The 26838-nt window shown below is 28.7% G+C and overlaps 1 protein-coding gene across 1 annotated transcript; it reads right to left on the reverse strand.

Moving 5' to 3' along the window:
• Positions 1-8263: 8263 nt before the first annotated feature.
• LOC135949003 (uncharacterized) lies at positions 8264-13122 on the reverse strand. The gene is made up of 4 exons (XM_065498460.1): positions 12507-13122; positions 9107-9956; positions 8700-8951; positions 8264-8575 (listed from the first exon to the last, which is right to left on the reverse strand). Exons 1-4 carry the CDS (start codon positions 13120-13122, stop codon positions 8299-8301), a joined length of 1995 nt encoding a protein of 664 aa, XP_065354532.1. The 3' UTR covers positions 8264-8298.
• Between the last annotated feature and the right edge of the window lie 13716 nt (positions 13123-26838).

Below are 26838 nucleotides of genomic sequence, written 5' to 3' on the forward strand. Positions count from 1 at the left end.
TTTTAGATTTCAAAGAGTGCCGGGTGGAATATGTGACTAAAAGTTAAGTGCTGAAAATTTGAGCCAAATCGGTCAACGATTTCTGAACGCGCATCTAGGTCAAAGTTCAGATATATGCAAAATTTTACTATTTATATGAAATAAATAGGTGAAACTCGTTGACTTTCTGCATTGTTTTCTAGAAATATGTAGATTTATTTATATTAATGAATATTACATTAACATTTTTTTTTGGAAATTAAGCCTGTATCTCCTTTGTTCCTCAAGTTTCAAAATATATAACATTTCGCTATCTTTTCATTAGAAATTCCAAATATTGACCTTCACGATTTAAAGGTTAACGATTTCCGATTTTAGTAAAACTTTCAGACCATATTTAAAATTACCAGGACTATAATATTGTGAATAGGTTTTACTTAAAATTTATAACAGTAAGGAAATTGGGCTCATTCGCCGAAATATGATACGGAAAAACTGTAAGAGGTATTGACATAATTTTTTCATATTTTTATTCCCTATTATGATCTCAATAAATCTCAATGTGATGATCAAAAAATTCTGAAATTTTTTTAACAAAAATTTTAAAAATTTGAAAATGAAGATTCGAAACATTCGTTAAATAAAATATTTTTTTTGGCCATACCTGTTTTTATTTTAATTTTTCTCAAAATATGTTAATTTTTTTTTCTAAATTTCTTATTCTCAGGCCAGACACGTTAATGGTCTGGCGATGTTTTAATAACTTTAACATTTTTTAACCAATTTTTGTGTTTTATATGTTATTAGAACGACAATTATGTACACATTTCCATTCTTTTAAATTAAATTGCAAAAGTAATTTTTTAATGGCAAAATTGTTGGCGATAATACAGTTTTTGGGTCATTTTGACCCAAAGGACATACAAAATTTTCGTAGAATATTTGAATCCTTAAATGTCCTTTTTGAAAGGACTTTTTTTGATTTTCTCGAACAAAGGGCCAAGAAAATCCCCTAAAGAGAAGAGATAGAGGGTTAAGGTCTTGCACAAAAATGTTCCCCATAAAATTTCACAACATAACTCTGACAATAACAATTCTCTGAGACATTAACTTACAACATTTTTTCATTTAGTATAATGCTCCCTATGATCAAAAAACAAGTAGAGAGCTATATTTGTGCCGAATCTTATATACCCTTCACCAAATTATACTTAAAAATATTTTTATTTAAACAAAATCCAAATTTTTTTTTTAATGTTTTAAAATTTTTTTTTCCAAATTATTTTTTAATTTTTTTTAAAAAGTTTTTTCAAATTTTTTTTTTAAATTTCTTTAATTAATTTTTTTGGAAAAAGAATTTATGACAAAAAAAAAATTTTTTGATGAAAAAAAATTCGGGTTAACAAATATTTTTTTCCGATGTTGACCCATTGTATGTCCAACTACAATGGTCTTATATACGTCGTTGCAAAAGTCTTTGAAATATCTATCATTAGATATCCATATTGTCTATATTAATGACTTAGTAATCCAGATATAGGTCAAAAATAGGTCAGAAATCTAGGTTGTCCTAGTTTTTTCCTTATATCTCAGGCATTTGTAGACCGATTTTCTCGATTTTAAACCGAGCCGGAAGAATTTCGGAGATATTGATGTATGAATCGTGTATGTAAGTTATTTGGGGGCTTCGGAAAGTTGATTTCAACACACAGACGGACAGACGGACATGGCTATATCGATTCCGCTATCTATAACGATCCAGAATATATATACTTTATGGGGTCGCAAATGAATAATGTGGAAATTACAAACGGAATGACAAACTTATATATACCCTTGCCACTCATGGTGAAGGGTATAATTAAAATTTTGACCCACTGCACAGAGGGTTGAAATGTACCAAAAGTGGCGATTAATTCAAAAGCTGAACTTTATCTGTTTCAGTAATGTTTGGTATTGGGTTAAAGTGCATTAAATAATACATCACAAACTGCTAAAATTACAGTTGTGAGTAACTTATTTTATTGGCAGTGAGCGGTCAAAATCAAATAATTTTTACAAATTTTGCGTGCTGTGGTTAAAATTGAAAATTGTGATATTTTGAGAGCTTATATTTTTTGTTAAATCTGTTAAAAGTAAAAATATTAAAATGGAACCATCAACTTCAGGTATTTGAGAACATAAATAAATAATTTTTGTTTAGATAAATGTTTTGAAAATATTTTTTAAGATTTTTTTTATAGTTCTACATTATTGTGGTTTTTTCGATATATAGATTGAGTTTAAAAAAAATCAGGGCGAGATCGGGTAAATTCCATTAAATGCTCTTAAAATATGAACTTTCAGCTTCTATATATAGTGAAAGAACTCCTCTTGCTGAAAAACATATTCTGATACAAAATAGGTTAAAACATTTTTTTTAAAGTTGTGTTTTTATGTATTTATTATTGTTCATAACAAAAATTTATAATATTGTCTTTTGTGGCTTTTTTTAAAAAAAATTTGTACATTTATAAAATTTTGTGAAAAACAAAAATTAGATTTTAAATAAAATTTATGCTAATGTAAATACATATACTAAATTTATGTTTTGAATTTTTTAATAGCACATTAAGTATGCTTTAATTTCCAATTTTATTCAATAATTTATCGCTTTCCATTCCAAAGTTACAGCATAAATTGTGAAAAAATGTTTTTTTTCCAAAAAACAATAATGCGCTTAAAGGGTTAAAAATTTTTTTTTTACCTTTTTTTTCTAAAATGCTGTGTTTTTATGGGCTTATAATAACTCATCAATAAAAAAAATATAATATTTTAAAACTACGGCTTCTATGAATTAATCGCCACTTTGGGTACCATTCAACCCACTGTGCACTGTAAGAAAAACTCAGACCAGCTTGACTATAAGTTTGTTCTGCAAAAATGATCTACTCAACATGCCCTTTCAGAATTATAGGGTCGCTATTCTTTTCCAAAAATGCAGTTTATTATTTTTAAGTTGAAATATAATTCTATATTATTTTAATTATGTAATAGAAAAGAGAAATAACATTTTTTTTTTCTAATTTATTTAATAAAGAAGATAAGTTTATAATTTTTTTTTCAAATATTTTCAAAGTTATTAGCTAACTGATACATTTATGGTCGTTTGTTTCGTTTGAAGAATATAAACTACAAATTTATATTTGGGCGAATGTTACTGCAGAATTTTGGAAGTATAGCAAAATATTTATTCATCTGATAATGCCCATTTACTAGGAAGTACTTCAGGATATTTTGGTGAATAAATATTTACAGGCACATATTAGTAAAATTATAATTGATTTAACTAAAATTTTGTTAAGCTTTTTCATTTATTTATTTATTTTTCTTTTGTTTCAGTAATTTCGAACCTTTTTGTAAAAAACTAAAAATTATCAAAGAACAAAATAATATTTGAGTATGAATACGAATCAAATACTCTCGTCGCGTCGTATAAAAATATAAAAACGCTTTTAGTGTAAATTAGTTCATGCTCTGCCATTCATTAAGCTTGTAGTTCTTTATTTTAGTTTTATTTGTTTTTGTTTTATAAAAATAAACTTTTTTTCAATTAACAATCTGGTGCGGGTTTCGAATGACGACAGTTTTTGTTTTATTTTAGAGAAAAATAAATATATGTATATGAATGTGTGTATATAAAATAAATAATAGTATGAGTAAAAAAATGCACTTCATTTAAACAACAATTTTCTGGTAAAATAAAAATAATCGAGAAATAAAAATGAAAAAAATACTAAACCCCAAAATAAAACTTCAAATCAAACTCTAAACTAACAGCCATTCACTCACTCACTCACTTTGTTTTCTAGGTGGATCTGTGGTTTTTTTTTGTTACATTCACATACTAAACTACATACTTCTAAATACATATTTATTTAGTAGCATTCCTTTTTATTTTGCAACCCTTTTGGATGAATAGAGCAGCGTCATCAGCAGCATAACTAGGGTTTTCTTCGTCATTTCGGTTTTATGTGAACCGGCTAATTTAAAATGTGGATTTCGGTTAACCTTGCTTTAAAATATGACAATAAAATCAATAAATTTCATGTTTTGATGTTTTTCTTTTATATGTATTCTCATGTAAGTATCAAACATTTGGTTTGATATGAAATCTAAAATGCTATAAAATTCGCAAGCATTATAATGATTCTAAATCATAGAGAAGGATGAGTTAACTTTTTTAAAATTACTATTTTACGGCTTTCCATTTTTTTTTTTTTTTACTTTTTGTATTGAAATTTGGAATAGCTAGTAAAAATAGTAAAATCTAGCAAGCAAACCAACAGGCACAAATTATACAGATATGAATCAGCTGGTATTAGTAATATGGCAATAGAAAACAGACCAAAGAAAATGTCAGAATGGTTGTGGGTTGGAAAGAGGGATAAATATACATATGTATGTCACACTCGTTGCCTATTTTTTCCCTAGCTCTGCAAATTACAGCCATTGAAAAGTGGTTATAGAAGGTCAAAATAGTCATACGGTGCGATATTACATTTTTTACAACTGCCATTTGTTGCATATCTATAATAACCTGTGCCAAACAGGCCTAATATTATGGTCTCTCGTATAATTCCAGAAGTTTAGGTTAAATCTTACTAATGATTCATTCAAAGCTTACTGATGATTTTATTATTATTATATTTGGGGTATTCAAACGGTCTCCTATTAAGTCATATTGTCATAATGTCCCAATATATTTTTTTAGTTTAAACAAATTGAAACATAACAAAAATTTGTTTAAACTAAAAAAAATATTAGGACATTATGACTTAATAGGAGACCGTTTGAATACCCCAATTCTTTAAATTTTATTTTATTAATCATTAATATTTATTAAATCAATCAACGACAAATCGAGCCATATCCGCAAAAAAAACTCAAGCGACATATTTTCCATAAAGCGTTTTTTTAATAAATGAATTCATTGGCATCATTTGCATTATCTATAAAAATTTGACGGCCACACTGTGTACCGTTATGAATTTATAACAAAAACAATTTTAGCTTAAGTGAACTTTGAACATTTTGTTGTTTTTTTGTGACTAGGGCTTGTTGCTTAAGCTAAAATTTCTTTATAAAAGAACTGAAAGATATGTTGTTTTTAAAAGTTATAATATAATAATTAGACTTGTGCTTAATATTTCATTTCAATGACCGCTCATTTTAGTTCATAGTTCAAAAATGAACTGGTAGCTCTTCTAGTTCAATCGTTCTTTTTGAATTTTGAACTACCTATGTATAAAAGAACAAGAAACGAGTAATTCATTTCTTATAAAACAACAGATATGATACTAGAGCTAAATTGCTCCTTGGGTTTTTAATTTGTTTTCAGTTTCCGTATAATTCTGAGAACGGATAGTTAGATAAGAACCATTTCAATTCATAGTTCAATACTTAACTAAGTGAGCAAACGATTTGAACTAGTTCAGTTAGTTCAAATAATGGAATCGTTCAATTGAACTATGTAGTTCGTTCATGAACTACCCAAGTCTAATAATAATACTGAAACATTATTTTAATATGCCTAAGATGTGAACTTGTGAAAGTGTCAACATTTTTTAGCGGACCAGGAGATTCTTCATTTCTGTGTGTTAGTTTCGATCTGCAAAATGTACTTCATACAACGGACGGAAACGCTATAACACTGTCTTACTCTAGACAGTATGCATTCTATAACGAAAGCTTTTACGAAAGTGGCACCAGAAACGGGTATTGTTTTTTATTTGTCCTTAAATATTTAAAACTTGTTGAATAAAGAAAAAATTGTACGTATATCAGTCTTTACTGTGACAGCTGTAGGGAACTAAATCGAAACAGTGTTATTCTAGCGACATTATTCGCAATAAAAATTTCGTTCAACAATTTACGTTCTACTATTTTGAAAAAGAAAACCCGAACATGAGTTAGTGCCTTTCTATATTAACCCAGATATGCCGACTGTACTACATGTAGTTCTTGTTTACAGGATATGACACGTTTATCAAAATAGCATTTTTTTGTTCACATACTTAGTACTCACCAATATCTCATTGGAGATTGTGTGATCGCATTATTTTTTGCTACTATTTTTGAGTTATTGAATTTTTAATTTGTGATATTTTCAAATTGCCCATATTCAGTCATTATGGACACATCTCGTTTGTACGTAAAGTAAAATTTTGTACATTTACAAGAGTAGCTTGATTGTTATATGCATGAATGTTTCATTATTGCGTTTTAGTTTTGTTGTTGTGACCCCAATGTCCTCTATATTGGACGACTTAAAAAAACACTTTTTTCAATAAATTTTTAAAAAACTATATTTGCAATGTTTTTTTTATTTCTCATTTGCTTCCAAACTAATATAAAAGAACTTTTAAAATGATCAAGCTCAAGCAGTCGGCATATCTGGGTTAAGGCAACTATATGTATGCATCAGAAAGAAAAAATATTTCCCAACATTACGATAATGATTCGTACTATTGAACATCCACTGTATTGATTACAAAATTATATAAATTATATATGAAAGTTATTTGTGTTGAATTTTGTATGTATACCAACATTTTTAAGCGTTTCAATAGGCTTGGTCCTTGGGTTGAAAAACTAATACATACATATGTACCCAATTTCATCGAAATATATTCAAAATTGCGACCTGTACTCTGCGCACAAGGTTTACATGGACAGCCAGCCAGCCGACCAGCCTGCCAGACGGACGGACATCGTTTAATCGACTCAGAAAATGATTCTTTCCAGTTGTTTATAAGAATGACAGCAAAAAAAAAGCTTAAGCGCCAAAAATTCGCTGTTATTCTGCTGATATGAGAAAGCAATTGGATTCATTTTATTTTATGTATTGGAATAAAATGTGTCTTCATACTGAATTTTGTTGCTCTAACTTAATTTAAACAAGAAATAAATAATAAAAACCTTCTCCTGTAAAATTTAGTTTTTGTTATGACTCGAAATTATAAAGCTACATGTTTACTTTTTTGAGTATTTTATGTTTTCTACATACATATACATACAAATACTAAAAATTTAAATATTGTGTTCAAAGTAATCCTTTCAAAGTCTCGGTTAACCGAAAAACCGGGTTTCTAAAACGTGTCAATTTTCGGTGAACCGACAAAACGGCACTACGCACAACACAAACAAAAAATGCATTTTCATTTAATTTTGTATGAATGATTTTTGCTCGACTGTTTTTGTCATTTTATGTTCTACTTATTTGTTGTTTTATTTTTTGGATTGCAATGTTCATTTAAAATAAATTGTTTCTAAGCAGAAAAATGCATCCGTAAAATGTCATTTTAAGGGCGAACATATTTCTTGAAAGGATTTTTAAACAAGAGATATTTCAAAACTTGCTGAAATGGTTTAATCAAAAAAGTACCATTGTTTACACAATTTTACAATTTTCTATTGACTTCCGGCACGGTTTCTCAGATACTAAAGAACAAAATAACATCCATCCATTACAAGTTTTTAACAATATTATGATCACTGTATGTATATGTATATAATTGCTGTAACCATAATCTGTTTGAGTTTCCAAACAAAATTTAATGTTTTTCCAAAATTTCTAAATTTGCTTTAATTTGGTTTTCATATACATATGTAGGTTTATAGATCATGATCAAACATGATCCAATTTGACCTTTAACCACCACCAATTCCTTTAACTATATTTTATACGGCAGTTAAACACTTATTTGACCGGCATAAATATGTATGTAAATTAAAAAGTGTATTCACTTTCTTGCTACTTAAAATATAGAATAAAAACGTATTGTATTAACTCTTTGCGGTTTGGTGGTTAGTTTAATAACCACATTTTCAATAGTCTTTAAAATATAGTTTATTGGCATCTATTGTCATTTTGCTAAACAATTATATTTTTTGAAGTCTTCTTCTCAAAAATATTCGATTTCAAAAAAAATATACATATACGAAACAAAAATTTTTATCATAGTTATTTTTAATGCCAACCGCCACGGTGGTTAGTAAACTAACCACTTCACTCCACAAAAAACCTTGGAATGGGGGTGGTTTTTTCAAGTTTTGATAACTTTGTTCTCACTTTTTATAATAAACTAACCTTGATTAAAGTAAGAATGCAATTGTTTTGATCTTAAACTTATATGTACATAAAAAAGCGTGGCTGAAAGGGTTAATTGTCGAAATGAGCATTTTATTTATACATATGTATGTATGTATGTATGTACTCCTAAATTACATTGTACATATTTGTCAATTGTGCATGTGGGAGGGTATTAATGTATCTGTTTATATATCGTAGGTGATGCTGTATTCACAATCGTAATATTGCTGACTACAACTTTGGGTGACATCATGTGCATGCAAGACCGCATCCGTGTAGCGGGAATGTAGATGCAACGACGAATCCTTTGAGTTGGCCAGCATTGCTTTGGGCAATGCAAATATGGAACGCAAAAGTTCCATAACAAAACTTTGAGGTGTTTCGTTGTAATGAGCATTTAAATGATTTTTTTCTGTTTCACAGAGAGCCCTCAAAACACAAGCGGTTCCATTCTGACCACGTCTATCAAATAAAAAAATAAAATAAATAAAATTCGTTAATTTTGTTTAATTTTTGGGTCATGTATAAATATGTAGGTTGCACATATGCGAACTGTCCAACAACACCTACGGCAACAACTACTTACGCTTTATAAAGTTTTTCAATTTTTCCATACAGTTTTTGTCGTGTCTGTAAATGTTCTCGGGTGTGAATGTCTTGCAGTATTTGTGAGAAATCGTCATTGTGCAAATGTGCACGATGATGGTCAGCAGAACTGCTACGTCTACGTCTACGTTTGCCAAATACCGGGTAGATGCGATGTTTTGGTGGTTTATTTAAAATTTTACGATTTCTGCCTGTGCGCCTGCTAAACATGGGTGTTTGATAATTATGGGAACTGTTGGAATATTCAAAATAAAAAAAAACAGAGAAGGAATGTTAGACATAAATTGGAAATGCTTATTTGTGGACAGTTGTAATTATTTTTGCTCACAACTGTTTCATGGTTGAATGCAAATAAATGTAAGTAGTGAGTATGTGAATTGTTTTTACTTTTCTTGATACTGCGACGACCATTTCTGTTGGTTTTCCTGCCAGTGTTTTTCTATGCGGTCTTTGTTGCGATCCCACCAGTTGTCTTTGTTCCAGTAATCGCCTGCATCGTTGTATGGAATTTTCGTCTGCTGCGGCTGCGGCTGCTGGTGTGAGTATTGGTGTTTTTTTGGTTGCCAATTTTCAGCATTCCATTTGTTGGCTGAATGCTGAGCCTGTTGGTTGTTGTTTTTGTTTGCTTGGAAGGCAAAATCATTTCGGTACATTGGCCGTTGTTTATTGTCGTTGGCGTATAAAGTTTTTCTTTGATTAGTATCAAACGTTTCGAAATTGTAGTTGGGCCACTGTTGTTGCTGCGGATGCTGGCTATAGAAAGATGTTGTTGCTGTTGATGGTTGGAATTTCTCTCGGTGACGATAGTTGTTGTCGTTGTTGTGATAGAAATTGCTTGAAGATGGGGGTGGTGGTAGTTGTTGTGGCTTTGGTGCGTTCGTTAACAATTTTTCACGTCCGGATGTGGTTGCAACTGTTGCTGACAGCTGCTGGTGCTGCTGATACTGTGTATAGGGTTGGTTGTACATGTTTGCAGTGTCTACTGGTACGCCTACCTCCCATCTTTTATTGTCTTCTACGGCCTCCTGTTCCGTTCGTTGGCTATTAATGTACTCAAGTTGTTGCAGTGTGGAATCATTGCGTCTACTGAGACCGAATGTACCATCGTTAAGTTTTGTGCGGAAATTCTCAATTATCTCACTAGGCGGTTTGCTCGGTAACTCCCAGGCCACTGCACATGTTATGCCCATAATGGCAAAGTTAGTGTAATCCACAACCGCTATGATAAGATCAAAAACTGTAATATTAAAAGTTAAATGAATTAAAAGATGTGCGAAAGTTGTGACAAGACACGACACGACAGAACAGAACAAGACAAGAAATATAAATCATTACGAAAGGAAGGAGATGAAAATGATAAAGGCAAAGGATGTTTATGATTTTAATTGTTTGATAAGATGATAAAGATATTTTAGGCATTTACGAGTACAATTACATACCACATCATTAAAATAAAACAATAAGCGAATGTGATAAGTAATTGTGTCTAAGGAATCTTTTTAAATTGAGTTTAATTTTATTTTTTTTTAATTCTTAATTTCTTAACAATTACAAATTTAGACCATGTCCTGTACATTTCTGATTAAACTTGTAATCAAACTTCTGGTTAATTCAATAGCTTCATCTCTCGAAAATCACTTCAATGTTGTATGTAGTTTCATACAAACATATCGTATGCAAAGGTGTCTACCGTTTCGAAACGATTAAAGGGTAACGCTAAGTTGGATTATTTCGGTAATGATAACTAAACGGTAACGGTATTTATTCTTATTTCGGTAACAGCAGCTTAGCGGTAACGATATTTCCCTTAATAAATTATTAATAATGTTTCCAATAATTAAAAAAAACTGGTTTTATATGTATTACATTTTAAATTATTATATCAATTCAAAATTTGCATTTTCATAGTTTAAAATTATTTATAAAATAGGTTTAATTGCATTTAATACTATATCGAAAACGGCAGCTTAGTGGTAACGGTAGTCGCGCTGAAAGGAGTAATGGCTGCATATTGAATCACAAATTGAAATCAGAAAAAACATTTCCACAAAAGGATTTCTGTAAGGATTTTTGTTTAAATGAAAAAGTTATTATTTATGCATCATGTCTAGACTTGAAGTAAAAATAATACATACAAAACTTTAGTTGTCAACGAAAATTTAATCACTGAAACGAGTTTATAATGACAACATTAAGCACTGTAGATTCAATATAGAAACCACAGAGGCTGACATAGAGTGGAAACTCTGCTGTCAAAATCCTAAGTAATGCAAGTATATTAGTAGAAAATTTATATGAAAACTAAAACCCAGCTGTTAAGCAAGTTGTCAATGTATCCCTTAAAGACAGTAATTGTCACAAATGTCTTAGCACTTGGCTGAATCTAATTTATATATTTTGGTCATTTGACACGTCTGTGCTCTTTGTAGTGCAGAGAGAACACATAATCGAACGTGAAGACAATTTTCACTTAAGTGTCTCTAAGTAAACTGAAGTGTAGTCACTTTAAACGTTTTGTTAGTAATTCGTACAAACTGATTTTAAAGAAATTGTGTTGATATAATTCTCATACAGTTTATGTTTATTTTTGCTTAAGTATACTGATATCCCATGTAACATAGCATGAAGTCAATAGACACTTTAGTATCTCTTAGTAACCTATAGTGAAGTCACTTTAAACGTTTATTTTGTACTGCACTTTAGAAAGCAATCCATTCAGGAGTTGTCGGGGAAAGGTTTGTATACAAGCAATCCTTTATTAGACTGTCTTTGATGTGTATTTTTACCAGTTTGGTAGCTAGTACGGTAACTGACGCTATTTAAGCAGTATGTGAATCCAATGCGTTGACTACTTTGGACAAGCTATTAGACAGTACCATTGTAATCAAAAAGTGTCAATTGACCCCCTGCTTAGGACATGCTAAAATAACTAGTCACGTAGCTATTGAAATAATTAGTTTCCACCCTAAATGTTGGGTAAAATTATTAGTTCGGGACTGTCTCCTAGAACTACTAGGTATGTATGACATTTTGAGTATATTTTTGTTTCCGATCTATGTGTATTTCTCTATGATGGAAACAATTCAGCTATAGTGCAATTTTGGGCTGTGCCGAATCTTAAATACCATTATCTTGAATGTAGTGTTACAAAAATGAGTCTTGTTCTTACCCAATAAGCATTTTTGCTGGAATGCAAGTTGAAAGCAAGTGTAATTCAAGCCTTGAAATATAGTCAGGTAATTGAATTACATTTGTATTACACTTTATTTCAATAGCATTCTCCAGTAAAAAGGAAACATAAATTCAAGCCATATGTTTTTGTTTGAAAATATTTAATTTTTTCAAATATTTTTCAAGTTTAAAACATAATTACATTTGCATTCAAGTCAAATTCCAACAAAATGTTCAACTGCTTGAATTTTTGGGGCTTTGGTGCTTATTGGGTAATAATATTGAAAATTGTTTTGGGCAAATACTTAATTCTATTGCAGTGATTTTGCTGATTTTCAATATTAAACAGCGTAGGATTTTGACTAACATTATTGGGGACATCTCAATAATTTCGGTTGAGTACTTTGGACGTGAGTGTGTTGTAAGCAAACAGACTTCCTGATAGATATTCCTTAGTGTTACAAGCAGAATGACAAACTAATATATTCCCTAATTCGTAATAAGTGTTAGGGGAGAGTAGATGAGAAATAAGAAAACGACAAATACCAATTGCATGTCCTGTATTACCGGGTAGGTGTTCGTATAATAGATTTGATTATCAATTAGTTTCACTCACCTAACTGGAAAGAACTACCTTCGGGAAATAATAAATAGCGTTTGTTTCGATGAAGTAGTAATTTTTCATTTTTCGTATGCGTCAGAGATTCAAGCAATTCAACACGTTCAAAATATGACGACGCTGATGATGATGATGTGGAGTTTGTTGCTCTTGGTGACAACGATGATGCTGACGATGGCGATAAGGTTGATGAGTTTACAAGTTTGATGTTAGACAATAAAGGTGTTGGTTGTTTTTGGTTGTTGTAGAAATTATTTTCTTGATTGCTTTTATTAATTCCATAATGAAAATCATTATGAATTTTAACATTCTCATCAGGAACAGAACGACGAGCGGCATTCTTGTCAGCACTTTTATGTTCGTTCAATACACTTTGCGTTAATTGCCAAGAAGATGTGTCAAATGCTGTTGCTGCTGTATAATGCGGCAGTGGGTGATTAAATAATGTGATATTTTTATCCTTGTTTAATGAATTTCTTAGAATATTCCAACTATTGTCAAGCACAAATTCCTGTGTGGCTGCCTTTTGAATTTCATCAGACAATGATTTTGTTATGTTGTAGGGTCTCAGGGAGCTTATGGCACATATGGGCAGCAAAAACCACCCACACATCATGAGGCTTACGATTATGATTATGAGTAAATTTGAAATCACTATGTTTATCATGTTTATTTTCTATATTTTTGGTGTTTTTTGGTTTACTTTAGTGACAACAAATAAGTATTTTCAATTAAAATTTTACTACACATTATTATTTATTGTGTGTTGCTATAATTATTATTTATTTCGCATAAATATGCAAACATACACTTGTATCTATTTACTTTGCACAATTTGAGTTTGTTAATATATTTAAAGACAAAAATGTTAAAAATTATTTTAATTTTTATTTCGTATCCCAGGCGATGAAATTATTGTACACTACTAATCAACCGTAAAATTAATGCAATTTTTATATAGACCAACCAACAATGGTTAAAAACCTTAAGTCTCGCACTCGACCAATCTTAATGGCAATAATTTGGACTATAATAAAAGTGGAACAAAAAAATCAAACACATACACACACACACTGAAACGCACTATGGCTCTTAAAATAGCCAGCTGTTGTAATGATTTTATTTGGCTGATTATGATTAAACTCTAATGATGCTCTGGCCATAAAAACTAAGTACCCAATAAAAAATAAGAAAAATAAAAAAAAACACTAAATACGATACTAAATTTGTATAAAACTAGCTAGATTATTTTGTGAGTAGATGAGTGAGAAAGTGAGTTTGAGTCAAATTTATACCTTGTCCCTTTCACAATAGTTGATATTAAATTACCATTAAGTGCTTTAAAAATAATAACAATCAAATACTATTAACTTATTGTTTATTTGAATATTTAAATTAGGCCAAAGACAGTGTCAGTCAAAATTGTGAAATATTTTTATAGATATGTATTTTAAATATTTTGTACGTCGCTAATACACATACGAAGGATAAACCAGATAGGGTTCTATAGTTGAAACGTTTGCTATTAATGAACTTTTTTTTCAACTTTTTGATTTTTTAATATAAAATTTTTACAAAAAAATTAAAAATTAAAAATCATATTAAACTATGGCGTAAAGGGGGATTGATTTTAATGCCTGTGTCTACGGACACAGGTATTTTGACATATTCACAAATTTCATCCTCCCTGGATAAGGATCATCTCAACAGACAGACGAAGTGTGACAAACGTATAGAGAAAATATATTTTAATTTACTATCCCAGCAGATAAATTTAACTAAAGTGTTAATAAGACAACTGTATAAGTGTTAATAAGACAACTAATTGAACAGATATGTCTACAAATATATTTGAAGTTTGTCGATTATTCTTCGAAATATTATGAACATTTTACTAAATGTTTATTATCTCGAGATTTCCTCATGGTCCCACTTTGAATTTTACTTTCTTGTGTAATATATAAACATTTTGTTTAATATGAATGTTTCGACATTCACTGTAAGAATTATTCTAAAAATTTATCAACCTGAAGTTGTTGGCTATTTATTAGAGTAAATACCCAATTTTCAACAGTTATATGTTAAAACGATGCAGAGCATTTTTTAAAACGTTTAATAGTCATATTAACACCTCATTGTCGAATATTTTTTTAAAATTATTAAACAGTGTATTTAAAGAGTACTCACGCATACATATCGCCCAAACATAGTTTCTAGTAAAATGACTTTGAATGTTTTGAGATATTCAATTATTCTTTAAATAACGTTTGTCTACATCGGGTGTTTTGATGTCAATTTTCGGATTAATTGGATTACTTGAAATAATTTTGCCAGATGAATGTTTTGTAATCGCAAAATTTTAATTATGATCCTCTTGTCGCAAATGAACGTTATTTTTTATTTCTACATAAACTTGATTCATAAAAATGTTTAACTATATTTAAATAGCCATAATAAATAACTGCGTATGCAGACTAGTTAGTGTTATCTCTTTGGGGTTTGAAAATTTTTATTTGTTTTTTACTATACAGATTAAAAAAGAAAGGTAACTTTGAGTGTCTATATATTTCAAATACTCCTGGTAAATAGTTAACGGGATAATGTCTTTAATTAAATATATTCTATAAATTTCGGATTAATATATTTATTTTAAAAACAAACTCAAAGTCAAGCGTTTGAAATATGATGATGTTAACATTTGAAATCAAACGTTATTCTCAAATTTGAGGTTGATTTGAAAAAAAAAACATTTGACAAATTACATTTGATTAACTTGTTAGCAAATGATATTTTCAAATCATTTTCGAATCTAAATCCGCATACATACATTTAAAAGCAAACATATTTGAATAATAGTTTGTTGTTCAATTTAAAAATTTTAATTAAAAAATACATATTCTAATATATACATTAGGGCTATAACTTTGTTACATTTATTGCAAATATCAAAATGGCCCTAGCATAGTCGAATAGCCAATTGAAAGTTATTTAAAAAAATTGGTATTATTTATCCGCGGTTGTCAAAAAAGTTCATCCACAAAACTCGGTAAAGTTTGGAAATAATTTTTTTATTTTTTTTTATATCCAAAAAACTGGCTCGTATCTATATTTAAAATTTGCGGTAACGGGAAAAATCCTCTGTTTTAGTAATAAAAATTTTAGAAAATGTTGACTTTTTTTGAGTGAGGATTTTATTCCAAAATGAACCGAAACAAATGTAACACAATATTTGCCATCGCGTGGTGCTACGTCCAAAATTTGGTTATAGCCCTAATATACATACATACATATTGAAACCACATTAGTAATAATTACAATTACACCAATATTGTAAGAAATATGTGCATATGATGTTTTTAACAATATTATGGTCGCTGTAATTATTTATATGATTGCGGTAACCATAATATGGTAAATTTACCATCCACATGATAATCGCAATCTGATTGTACAATAGTAATTAAATATATGTTTATGGCAATCATGTTCATGATAATTTTTATATTGTCTCAGATTAGGATAACCATAAGCCGAGAACAATATACATATATACTATATGATTGCAAAAATCATGTGAATCGTATCTTTATCATATTATGCTTACCAGAATCATATAAATAATTACAGTTACCATAATATTGTTAAAAAACTTGTAAAAATGTTGAAATGGTTATAGTAAACATGTACAACTATATTTTTCATTTGCGTGCAGCAAAATAGATCCTTTCTAATTTTTAAAATTGTCTTCCCATTAGCTACAGCAATATTACATTTTTTACCTTCAAAATTTATTTTATAATTTAGTTTATTTTCTCTAGTTTCGTTGCAAAATATTTGTTCTTATATATTAATGAATTTATTGAAAACAAAAAATATGAATGTAGAGTTACAACGAGTTTGATTTCAAATGTCTGCGTTTGCTGAGCAGTTGCTTCCGACTCACATAAAAATTGGTTTTGTTACCAAATTTGTCTGTATTAAAATAAACTTTGGTTTGCTTTATGATGTTTCCCAAAATATTATCTCTTAAGACAATACTTACAATATAGTGTTTTATTGGAAGGAGTTTTTCATGTGTGTCGTATTAATTCACATACTTATTTAAGTGCAATTTAGACTCTGTAGGCATCAAAATGTTTATTAAAAGCTTTCAATCATTTTGTTAGATTATCATGTAAATCTATTACTATTATTATTAATATTTTAATAATTGTTGTTGTTGTTGGTTGTATGGAAATAAACTTCTCACAACTTACATACATACAAACATATCAACATTAGGGTGGCCTTTATAACAAAAATTTTAGCAAATTCGGTTAGAGTTTAGATGGTTGTTGCAAATCTGTCCAAGACATTAAGTAAGATTAGACCTGTACAATAAAAATAATTAAAAATATAAAATAGATGATATTGATTGTAGGGTCCGACATAGTAATTAATTTTTTTCGGAAATTAATAGATTAGGTCGAATAATGATATTAGGTTCGCTTCGGTTTCATCCTGAAAGAACCGGTTTCGGTCGGACTCTGTGGATCTTTATACTCTAATAAAAATAATATATTGAACTTAATAAACCCATATCAACTAGTTAAATTACTAGTTATTCAAACCCTGAAGAAAACCTGGGGACAAGTGTATCCAAGTCACCAGATTTTTCGACTATTTTGGTGACTTTTGGGCCTTTGATGAGAAAAACCATTTTGTCAACAACAATTCGTAACTTTTTGTCTTTTAATTTTTTAATACAACGTCAAATGTTAACAATATATGCAGTTTCGTTATCGACATCTACTTCAGAAAAATACCAAAAGTGTAGACTAGAATTACTAATATGTCTGTCGCTGAATTCAATGTCTACATATGGTCCCAAAAGTAGTACCTAGTCAATAGTACTAATGTCATGATTAGACTTCCAAAGACACGCACATGTTAAATGTCTATAGTAAATAGCATTGTCTGGGGTACAATAAATCACTAGTACTGGCGACTGTGACAATAGTAAGTCAGTATAGTTTCAATATTCCCTGCAGGGAAATAATTAGTACTCATTTAGTATTTCTTAGAATGGAAAACCATATTTTTGGGAACATTTTTTAATATTCAAATATTCTATTTCAGAAAACATAAATTTTTTCTTTTACAATATATTTTTATATTTTGCATTACTGCCATAGATAGATGCAAAAACATTCTAAAAAGATATGATATAGGCGATATCTCGAAAACATTTTAGTCAATCTATAATATTTGATCAGATTATAAGTGAATAAATATTACACAAAATAAAGTAATAAAAAGTAATTATTCAAAAAGATAGAGAGTTCTGCATTCAGAAATATGTATAATTTTTTATGATAGAAAAATTACAAAAATGTCAATCAGTTGCAAAAAATATATGTTTTTCTTTGAACTTTCTGAATATTTTGCCATCAAAAACAAATTTTCATGAAAATCTAAGATAGAGGTTATTTTTATATATAAGTTTGTCATTCCGTTTGTAATTTCCACAATATAATTTTTCGACCTTATAAAGTATATATATTCTGGATCCTTATAGATAGCGGAGTCGATTAAGCTGTCTGCCTGTATGTTGAAATGAACTTTCCGAAGCCCCCAAATATCTTACATACACGATACATTAATATCGAGAAAATCGGTCCACAAATGGCTGAGATATAAGGAAAAAGCCAGGACAACCTCGATTTTTGACCTATATCTGGATTACTAAGTCATTAATATAGACAATATGGATATCTAATGATATATATTTCAAAGACCTTTGCAACGACGTATAAAAACCATAATTGGACCTATAATGGCTCAAAATCGAAAAAAATATATTTTAACCCGAATTGTTTTTTCACCAAGTTTGTTTTTCGCTAAATATTAAAAAAAAATTGAAAAAAACAAAAAATTTTAAAATTAAAAAAAATTTAATTTAAAAAAACTATTCGAAAAATTTTTTTTCCAAAAAATGAAAAAAATTTTGTTTACCTAAAAATATTTAAAATTTTTATTTTGAAGTATAATGTGGTGAAGGGTATATAAGATTCGGCACAACCGAATATGTATAGCTCTCTTACTTGTTTACTTTGTTTTTGGTATCAAATTAATGATGCCAGGAAAATGTTTACATTTTATTTTATTTAAAAGTCTATGATTAAATGAAAAAAAAATGTTGATAAAATTTTCAGAACAATGTTATTTATACCTTTGGAGTCCCCTAATGTACTACATACATTATTAGTATCTATAGATCATAAACTAATATGTTGTCGTATTTATGTATACCTGTTTTATGCAAGTACATACATATATATTAGGGTATTCAATTAATCGGGTTTCTGGATTAATCGGTTAATCGAGCAAATAATTAATCGGGGTTTAGATTTAATCGGTTAATATTAAATTATTCGATTAACCGAATAATTTCTATTTTAATTTTAAATTGAAAAGAAAAACACGAATTTTGTATACTTATATAAGCATTTTGTTACTAAAAAGAACAAAAACATAAAAAACATAATAATTCAACAAAACAATAAATAAAAATATACACATGTGAGTTCTTTTCTTTAGATTTTAAGGAGATCTTCTAAAATAATCTTTTAAAAAATGAATGTAATTTAAATGCTTAAATTTTAAAAGACTTTTTTTAGTTTTAATTAAACTTGACTTGAAAAAACTATCTCACTGATTGTAGATTTGGAAAAATCGTAAATAAGGTACGATAAAAAGTATCCAATTTCTCAGATTTTGAATACTTTAATAGTATCGTTAAGTTCTGATTAAAGACTCGTTTCAGTAATGTCTTTAGTTTCGTCTATTACCATGTCGTCCTTCAACTCATTATCACAAAGTTCATCATAGAATATTCTAGAAAAAATGTCATTTCCAAATTCCTTAGTTTCAGTTTCCGTACTATTCTTCTAATAACTATTGCTAGAAGGGAATGGTCACGAGTTAAGAAATTAAATTTTAAAAAATAATTCTGTACAAAGTGCAAAAAAGAGACATTTCGGTTAATCGGTTAATCGACACAAATTAATCGGTTTATTCGTTATTTGAAAATCGTCAATTTTAAATTATTCGGACAGTTAACCGACAAAAATTAATCGGTTAACCGATTAACGGTTAATCGATTGAATACCCTAATATGTATATAAGTATGAATAAATGAATTTATGAGTGGTCGTCGCTCGGACTCATGCACATTTCGTTAATGTATTTATCATTTTATGCTGAAAGTGCCTCTCCATTATAATTATTTTGTACACCAGATAATTTATTAATATCATCCCAACATCACAACATCGTAACATCGTTTTGTGGTGGTGTTATAATTTAAAATTGATGCTTGTCATCAGTATGCAGATATTAAAATTTTTATATCAATTGCAAAAACAGTATGATATTATAGTCGGTCTAAACCGCGATAAAATACCTTACATTAGTTAGAAGTAATAATCGTAGAGGTAATGCAAAATGTTGTCTAGACATCAATATGAATTTGAATGTTTTAGAGTTAAAGTAAATTTTGTAATTTTATTTTCGTTGATATAAAACTTGTAAATCTATAAATATAACATTTACTGAATGTAATTTTATCACCAGATTTATTTTATTAAACAGATTTATGATCCCCATTCCAATTACATATAAATTTGTCCCAGTATGTTTGCTTTGTATAACCATGAACAAGGTAAATACATACATGTGGCGTTCCAACGTATGGTGATGTAGGGTACAATAATCGAAACAAAATCCTACAATTTAGGCTAGAGTATAAACATCGAACATTCAATTAAAAAATACATACATACATACAAGTAGAACAAACTAAGTACGTTCAGCACAATGACAATGACAATGTCCTGTCATGTCATTTGTTATAATCTCAAACACATTTTACATCTCCATCGATTCTGACTAATTTCATAAACAAATAACAAAATTTGCATTTTTTTGGGGGGATTTTGTACAATTATCCAACACACAAATGAAATGCATAAAATTCAAGGAATTTATATAATTTGCTAATTAATTCCATTTTGTTCCATTGTTACACTTTAAAGTTTAAACGGTCAGGTGTTCGTAGAAAGTCAACTAATTAATAAACATCATTTGAGTGGATGAATGAGTGAGTGAGTGAGTGAGTGAGTGAATAAATGATAAATTCAAGTTATAAAATTAACAAATTGATTCGAAAACAACACATCTAGTTTGTGTAATAAATCTAACAGAGTAATTAATTTCAATGTCTAATAGGAAATGCATTTTAAACATTGACATTTTGAAGATTTATAGAAATGCACACGCATTGATATGTACTATATTTATCTGCATGCACACACAATTGCATACATACTTATGTACATACATATGGGCAATTCCACGAGAATCGCTACCACGACTGAAAACACAAAAAGCCTTGAAACTTTTTTTCAAGATGATTTTAATAGGAGAAAACCCTAAATTATTACTATGTGAAAGCATTTAGAGCTTATTACAACATTTTAAGGACAAAAATAATAGTTTAACTGATTTTATTTAATTTTTTAATGTTTTAGGTGTGTTTTAGGCTAAAATTGTGGCGAAAACTAGGCTCCCAATTAGCTTGTAGTATGAAATGTCAAATTGTTTATTGAAACCGAATGTATATTTTCTATTATTTTTTTTAGTTTTTGTATACTTATATTTACAGAATATATATTGTTTTATTATAAGAGAAAAATCTGTCACGTACGGTATATCACGTACGATATTAAATTTTATTTATTATAAAATCATCCAAAGATTGTTTTTATTTAAATATGACGGATTGTAAAGGAAAAATATTTCGTTTAGTGTAAGAAATTAAAAGAAAACATAACGCCTCACACGATTCGAATATTTTTGCATATTTCTACATGTACCTCAAAATGAGTTCCGTTTTATGTCACGTACGATATCCTTATTTCGACCCTTATTTCGCTCAACAATTTGGACAACAATATTTTGAAAGAACTTTTTATTATTTTAAATTATTTTGCAGATACTCTTATTTTTGCAAAATCTATTCCACTCTATAGGCGTACAAATGTCACGTACGATGATATGGAATTGCCCATATGTACATATGTACTAAGTATATAATTTAAGAATTTATATCAAAATGTAATGAATCAATGGTGGCGAGTCAGTATTGATTTGCTAGAAGAATCCGTAGAACAATTCAATATTTGTTCTGATTTCGATTAGATGTGTTGTTATGTGATTTCATATTGAATTGTTATATTTGATGTATTAAATATGACATTAGACTAGAGTTTCGGGTTCGGTTTTAATTGAAACCGAAACCGCGGTTTCAAGGCCTAAAACCGAAACCGACAATTATTAAAAATTAAAAATTTAGAAATGAAAAACAAACTTTTTCATCCAAGTATTTCCTGACAATTAAAATTCAAATGACTGTTTATTTATTTAATTAAAAAAAAGGATGCAAAGTGTTTTTAACAATGACTTACCCCCATATGCATAAACAGTTTTTAAATTTATCAAAGGGTTATAAAACACATTTTGAATGGAAATTTTGTTTTATAAACCTTTTATAAATTTAAAAATTGTTTATGCATATGGGAGTTAGATATTTTCAAATATCCAATAAAAGTATGGAGTACTGGCTGACCCGGTGCGCTTCTTCTCCTTTTGTGAATTAATAGTAATAGTTTCAAGTTTATTGTTACATTATAATGTGGATACTAGCTCATTCGAAACGTATTATTAGAATTAAATAATAAATAATTTATTAGAAGATAAAGTACCAATTTTCCACAATTGAACCCCCGTCAAGTTTGAAATCAAAGTAATTTTCTGATTATAGTTTCAATATTATAGAAAATTCAAAAAGTACCATTTTGAAGAACGAAAAAGTACTCCTTAGTTTGGTTTAGTTCTCCTTTTTTGGTATCATAATACCATTGAGACCCTATTCTTGATTATTTCTTTACTGAGATGGATATTAGTCAACTTTAATGTAATAATTTAATATATTAAAAAAGTACAATTAAAAGAAAATGTACCAATTTTCCTTTAACCTCTTGAACACCCATTAAGTTTGAATTTCAAATTTGTTAGCTTTTCCTATATTATCAACAATAACACTTGATATTTAATATATTATCACAAAACCGACCGAAACCTATCGGTTTTCAATTTTTTAAAACTGAAACCGCGGTTTTGAAATTCTTCGGTTTTTTGGAAACTCTACATTAGACAGTTTGTTTGCTATAATTTTAAACAAATTGGAGAAAAGTCAAATTATATCTCAAATTATACTCTACAGCAATGACAAAATGAACTCCTATTAAAAAAAAATAATGAAGTTTACATGAACTTTGTTACAATTAAAAGCCAAAACCAAAATGTTTCCACAGAAATAACCAATTCGTATGTTTCAGAAATGTATGATTGAATTAATAAAAAATCTGAAATACAACTGGAAATTGCGTAGAATTGACATTTTCGGTATGGTATCTTAACCTTCTAACCGGCAAGGCTGCCTTTAGGCGGGGTATATTAAATGTATGTAATGCTGCTTTATTTACTTATATCTCCCGTTATAACGATAAATGTGTGTAAAGAGACAAACAATTTACTTATTGAGATAAATATGAACGTGCACTTGTCTTTTGTTTTTTTTTTATTCCAACGTATTTTTTTTATTCAAACAATAATCTGGCATATTTTTTTACCTCAAAATAAAATTGGCCGGTTAGAGGGTTAAAATTAATGAGTTAATTTTTAGGCTTTGACTAAGTATAGAGGTCGAGTTTGCCTAATGCTCATTTACTTCAAGTCATATGTCAAAATAATGACTTTGTTTAAAAAAAGAAGAAAAATAAAGCCTAAATCCTTATTCATAATCAATTTTTATATTTATTACAGTTTTATAAAACAGATTTTGTATGGAAAATCTGTCTGATAAACCTTTTATAAAATTAAAAATTGATTATGGTGCAGGGGGTAATTCTGCACCAATAAGTTTTGGATTTAAGAGAATTTTGAAGTAGTTTCAGTTTTTTCCATTTCTTAAAAACTCGTCGTAGTTCGAACTGATTTTTGTCTTATGCTGGTAAATAATATCTTAAATGTGTGTGTTAGAATAATATTACACTACAGATTTAAATTTCATCATTTAATTAAACATTAATTTATTTAATAAAATGATTTGTACAATTTCCTACTTCTGAATAATTGTATGTAGTATATTTAAGAATGAAAGTTTATTAAAATCAGCACGATTCATGCAGCCAACAAACAAAATCAAACAGAATTCTAGATTCTTGTTTAACATTTGTAGAAAAAGTAGGGCACCTTCATGTTGTATTAATTAGCGGTTTAAGAACTTGGAACCGTTACCGTTACCAACGATTGAATGAATATTCACACCTGGGTGATAACTTGTGATTCACAATAAATGATTTTGACCGTAGCTGACCGACTGACTTGCCGTTTGTTTTATTGTGTATTTGATTTGGTATTAACGGAATTTTTTTGTTTAAACTGTAACACTATGTGTGTTTTTTAAAAAAACATTGAAATATTTATTTAAGAGTGTTTATGAGTAGCTATGTATATCATCGGCGCTTCTTTTGAACAAACAAACATTTTTCAGGAATTTCAAACAAGTTGAGATTATTAATAATATTTTGTAAGTGTTTTACAGCATAAATATTTAGTAATTTGTAAATGCCTTTAATAGAATTTAAAAAAATCTATAGGTATAGTTAAGTATATCGATATTCAAATCATGTTTACCCCTTCAGATATACTAATTTATGTTAATAATAAAATATTTTAGATAAATTTACTCTAGTTTTCGAAAATACATAAATTTAAGTCTAGTTTCCATAATAAATTGATGCATGCGTACGAGTAAAAGTAATTTACACATTTTCCATTTGGAGTGCTTCTATTTACTTCTTAAATTGTCAACAAATTGTCAAATGTCAACAAAAATATAGAACATTTACTTTTTCTCCAAACAGCTTTCAGCTTAGTTTCTCAAGTCGTGGAGGAAGTAAAGTAGCTTGACTTTAATATACAAACAAACATACATACATACATATATACAAACATATGATTACATAAATAACTATGTACGAATGTACGTAAATACGAGTTTATACAAATAAATACATTTTCATATTATTACAGATAATTCAAATAATGATTTCTTAAATTTGAGTACGATATTCGGGCTAAATCTACAGTTCAAATACAGAAAACAAATTTTGTACAATAGTGCAACATATTTGACTGTAACTGTGATGAAATGAAGGAAGTGAGTCTATTTTTAAAAAAGTTGAATATAAACAGATTTTAAGTTTCTCTTTTTAGATGAATCTGGTATTCTCGTCTAAATATTTTCCTAAATGTTGTGAGTATTGAGCCGGTGAGAACGTTTAAATCGCTTGGCTTCCATATTAATCATAAATTGAATTTTTCTTTACGAATGTTATATAATGTGAGTTGGAATCTGCCACTTGCGATGAGAAGATGGATAAATTCTTTATGTCTTTCCATGTTTTTATATAGTCTGGAGATGTATGTATGTATATGTAGCTGCACTTCTCGTGATAACTTAACTAGGCTTAAATTATGTTTGAATAGTATGGTTATATTTGTTCTGAAAATGTTCTGAAAATGGGACAACATATATTGGCTTTTTGAATGGAATTGCTAGGATATGAATTTGAAGATTACATAAGTTTCCACCAGATCATATTGTTTTTTTAAAATCATGAAGTACATGAAGCCCGCCATACATGGCTGGAAAATTTGTGTTTGGAGGTTCAATAAGATCAAGTAGCCAATTTATTCTACTCTTATTATGTACAGATATTTTGTTATGCAAATGGCGAGAATATGAAGCTTAACTATTTCATATACCGAAAGAATATTTTCCCAATTTGAGAATATTTTCACGATTGAAGTTGGAACTTATATGTATATTATATAAATTTTGAAATTCCTTTTATTAGTTTACTAATCTCTTTTTTGTTTGTAGTTGTGTTTCTATAGAAAAGATTGGGGAGTAAAATATGCCTATAACCTAATTTATAAAAACAAACTTAACAAATATAAAGAGATGGGCTCCCTACACAATTTTAACAGCAAAATTTACTAAATTGGAAAAGCAAAATTTATGTAGTGAGGACATTTAGTGATCCAACAGCATAAATAGTTAGAAAATGGGTTAAAGAAATACCAAAATTACCTTCAAATCTATTTACAGATAAATTTGGATAAATATTATTTTAAAATATTTATGCCATATGCACTAAGACCCCAATTCTTATCATTTTAACTAAGATATATTTTCAAATAGTTTAAAGGCAGATTTAGAATTGATTTGATTCATTGAAATGCATGTTAACGACTACATGCTAGAATATGAATGTACAGACAAACTCGTGCTTATGAATGCTAAAAATATACAGATGTAAATCTAATATCGATTTAAGGTAATGTTAATTTTAAAAATATTAGATACACCTATAACTCGCATGAATTGGTTGTTATATTTTTTCAAAGGCAAAAATTTACTATTCCGTTTATAACACATTAAAATATTTGTCGCAGACCCACATTAGTATATCTCGCTGGAAATGAGGAATATCGGTCCCCCGGAATACTGTTGAAGCAGCTATAAATATGTTAACTATGCGGCAATCCTGATACAATTTTCCACTAATTATTTCTAAGTACTCTGAAATTATAATGTAAAGTAGTCTACATACAATGAGCCACTCAGAAAATGACTTGAAAGTTCGTGAAAGATCGTGATCAAATTGGACATAAACAAGTTTTATGTGAATCAAATCTTTTACCCACTTTTATGAGGATCAGTCCATAATTGACCCCCATATAACCTCTATATTGTTCATAAATAATATAAATATATATAATCATATTGACATAAGCCATTTAAAGTTTTAAAAAAATAATCAATCTATCAAATTCAGTACAGTTCGGACCATAGAAGGCAAAAACTACATATTGATGGTGGGTATAAAAGATTCAGCATAGCCGAATATAATACTCTTACCTGTTTATGTTTAAATTAAATGTTTATTAGTACAAAGTAATGTACGCGTCATGCAAGGTTTAAGTGTTCAATTCGAATATTAACTGAATTTTACTGATGTGACAATCATGATGACATAAAGACACAGTTAATAAGATACTCGTACATGTACTATCACACAAATGAGAAGAATAAATAAAAATCAAAGAAAAATAAATATGAATAAATGAATTTGTATGTTTGTTTGTATGTATGTAA

The sequence above is a fragment of the Calliphora vicina genome, chromosome 1 (assembly GCF_958450345.1).
Source record: "Calliphora vicina chromosome 1, idCalVici1.1, whole genome shotgun sequence".
Taxonomy (NCBI): domain Eukaryota; kingdom Metazoa; phylum Arthropoda; class Insecta; order Diptera; family Calliphoridae; genus Calliphora; species Calliphora vicina.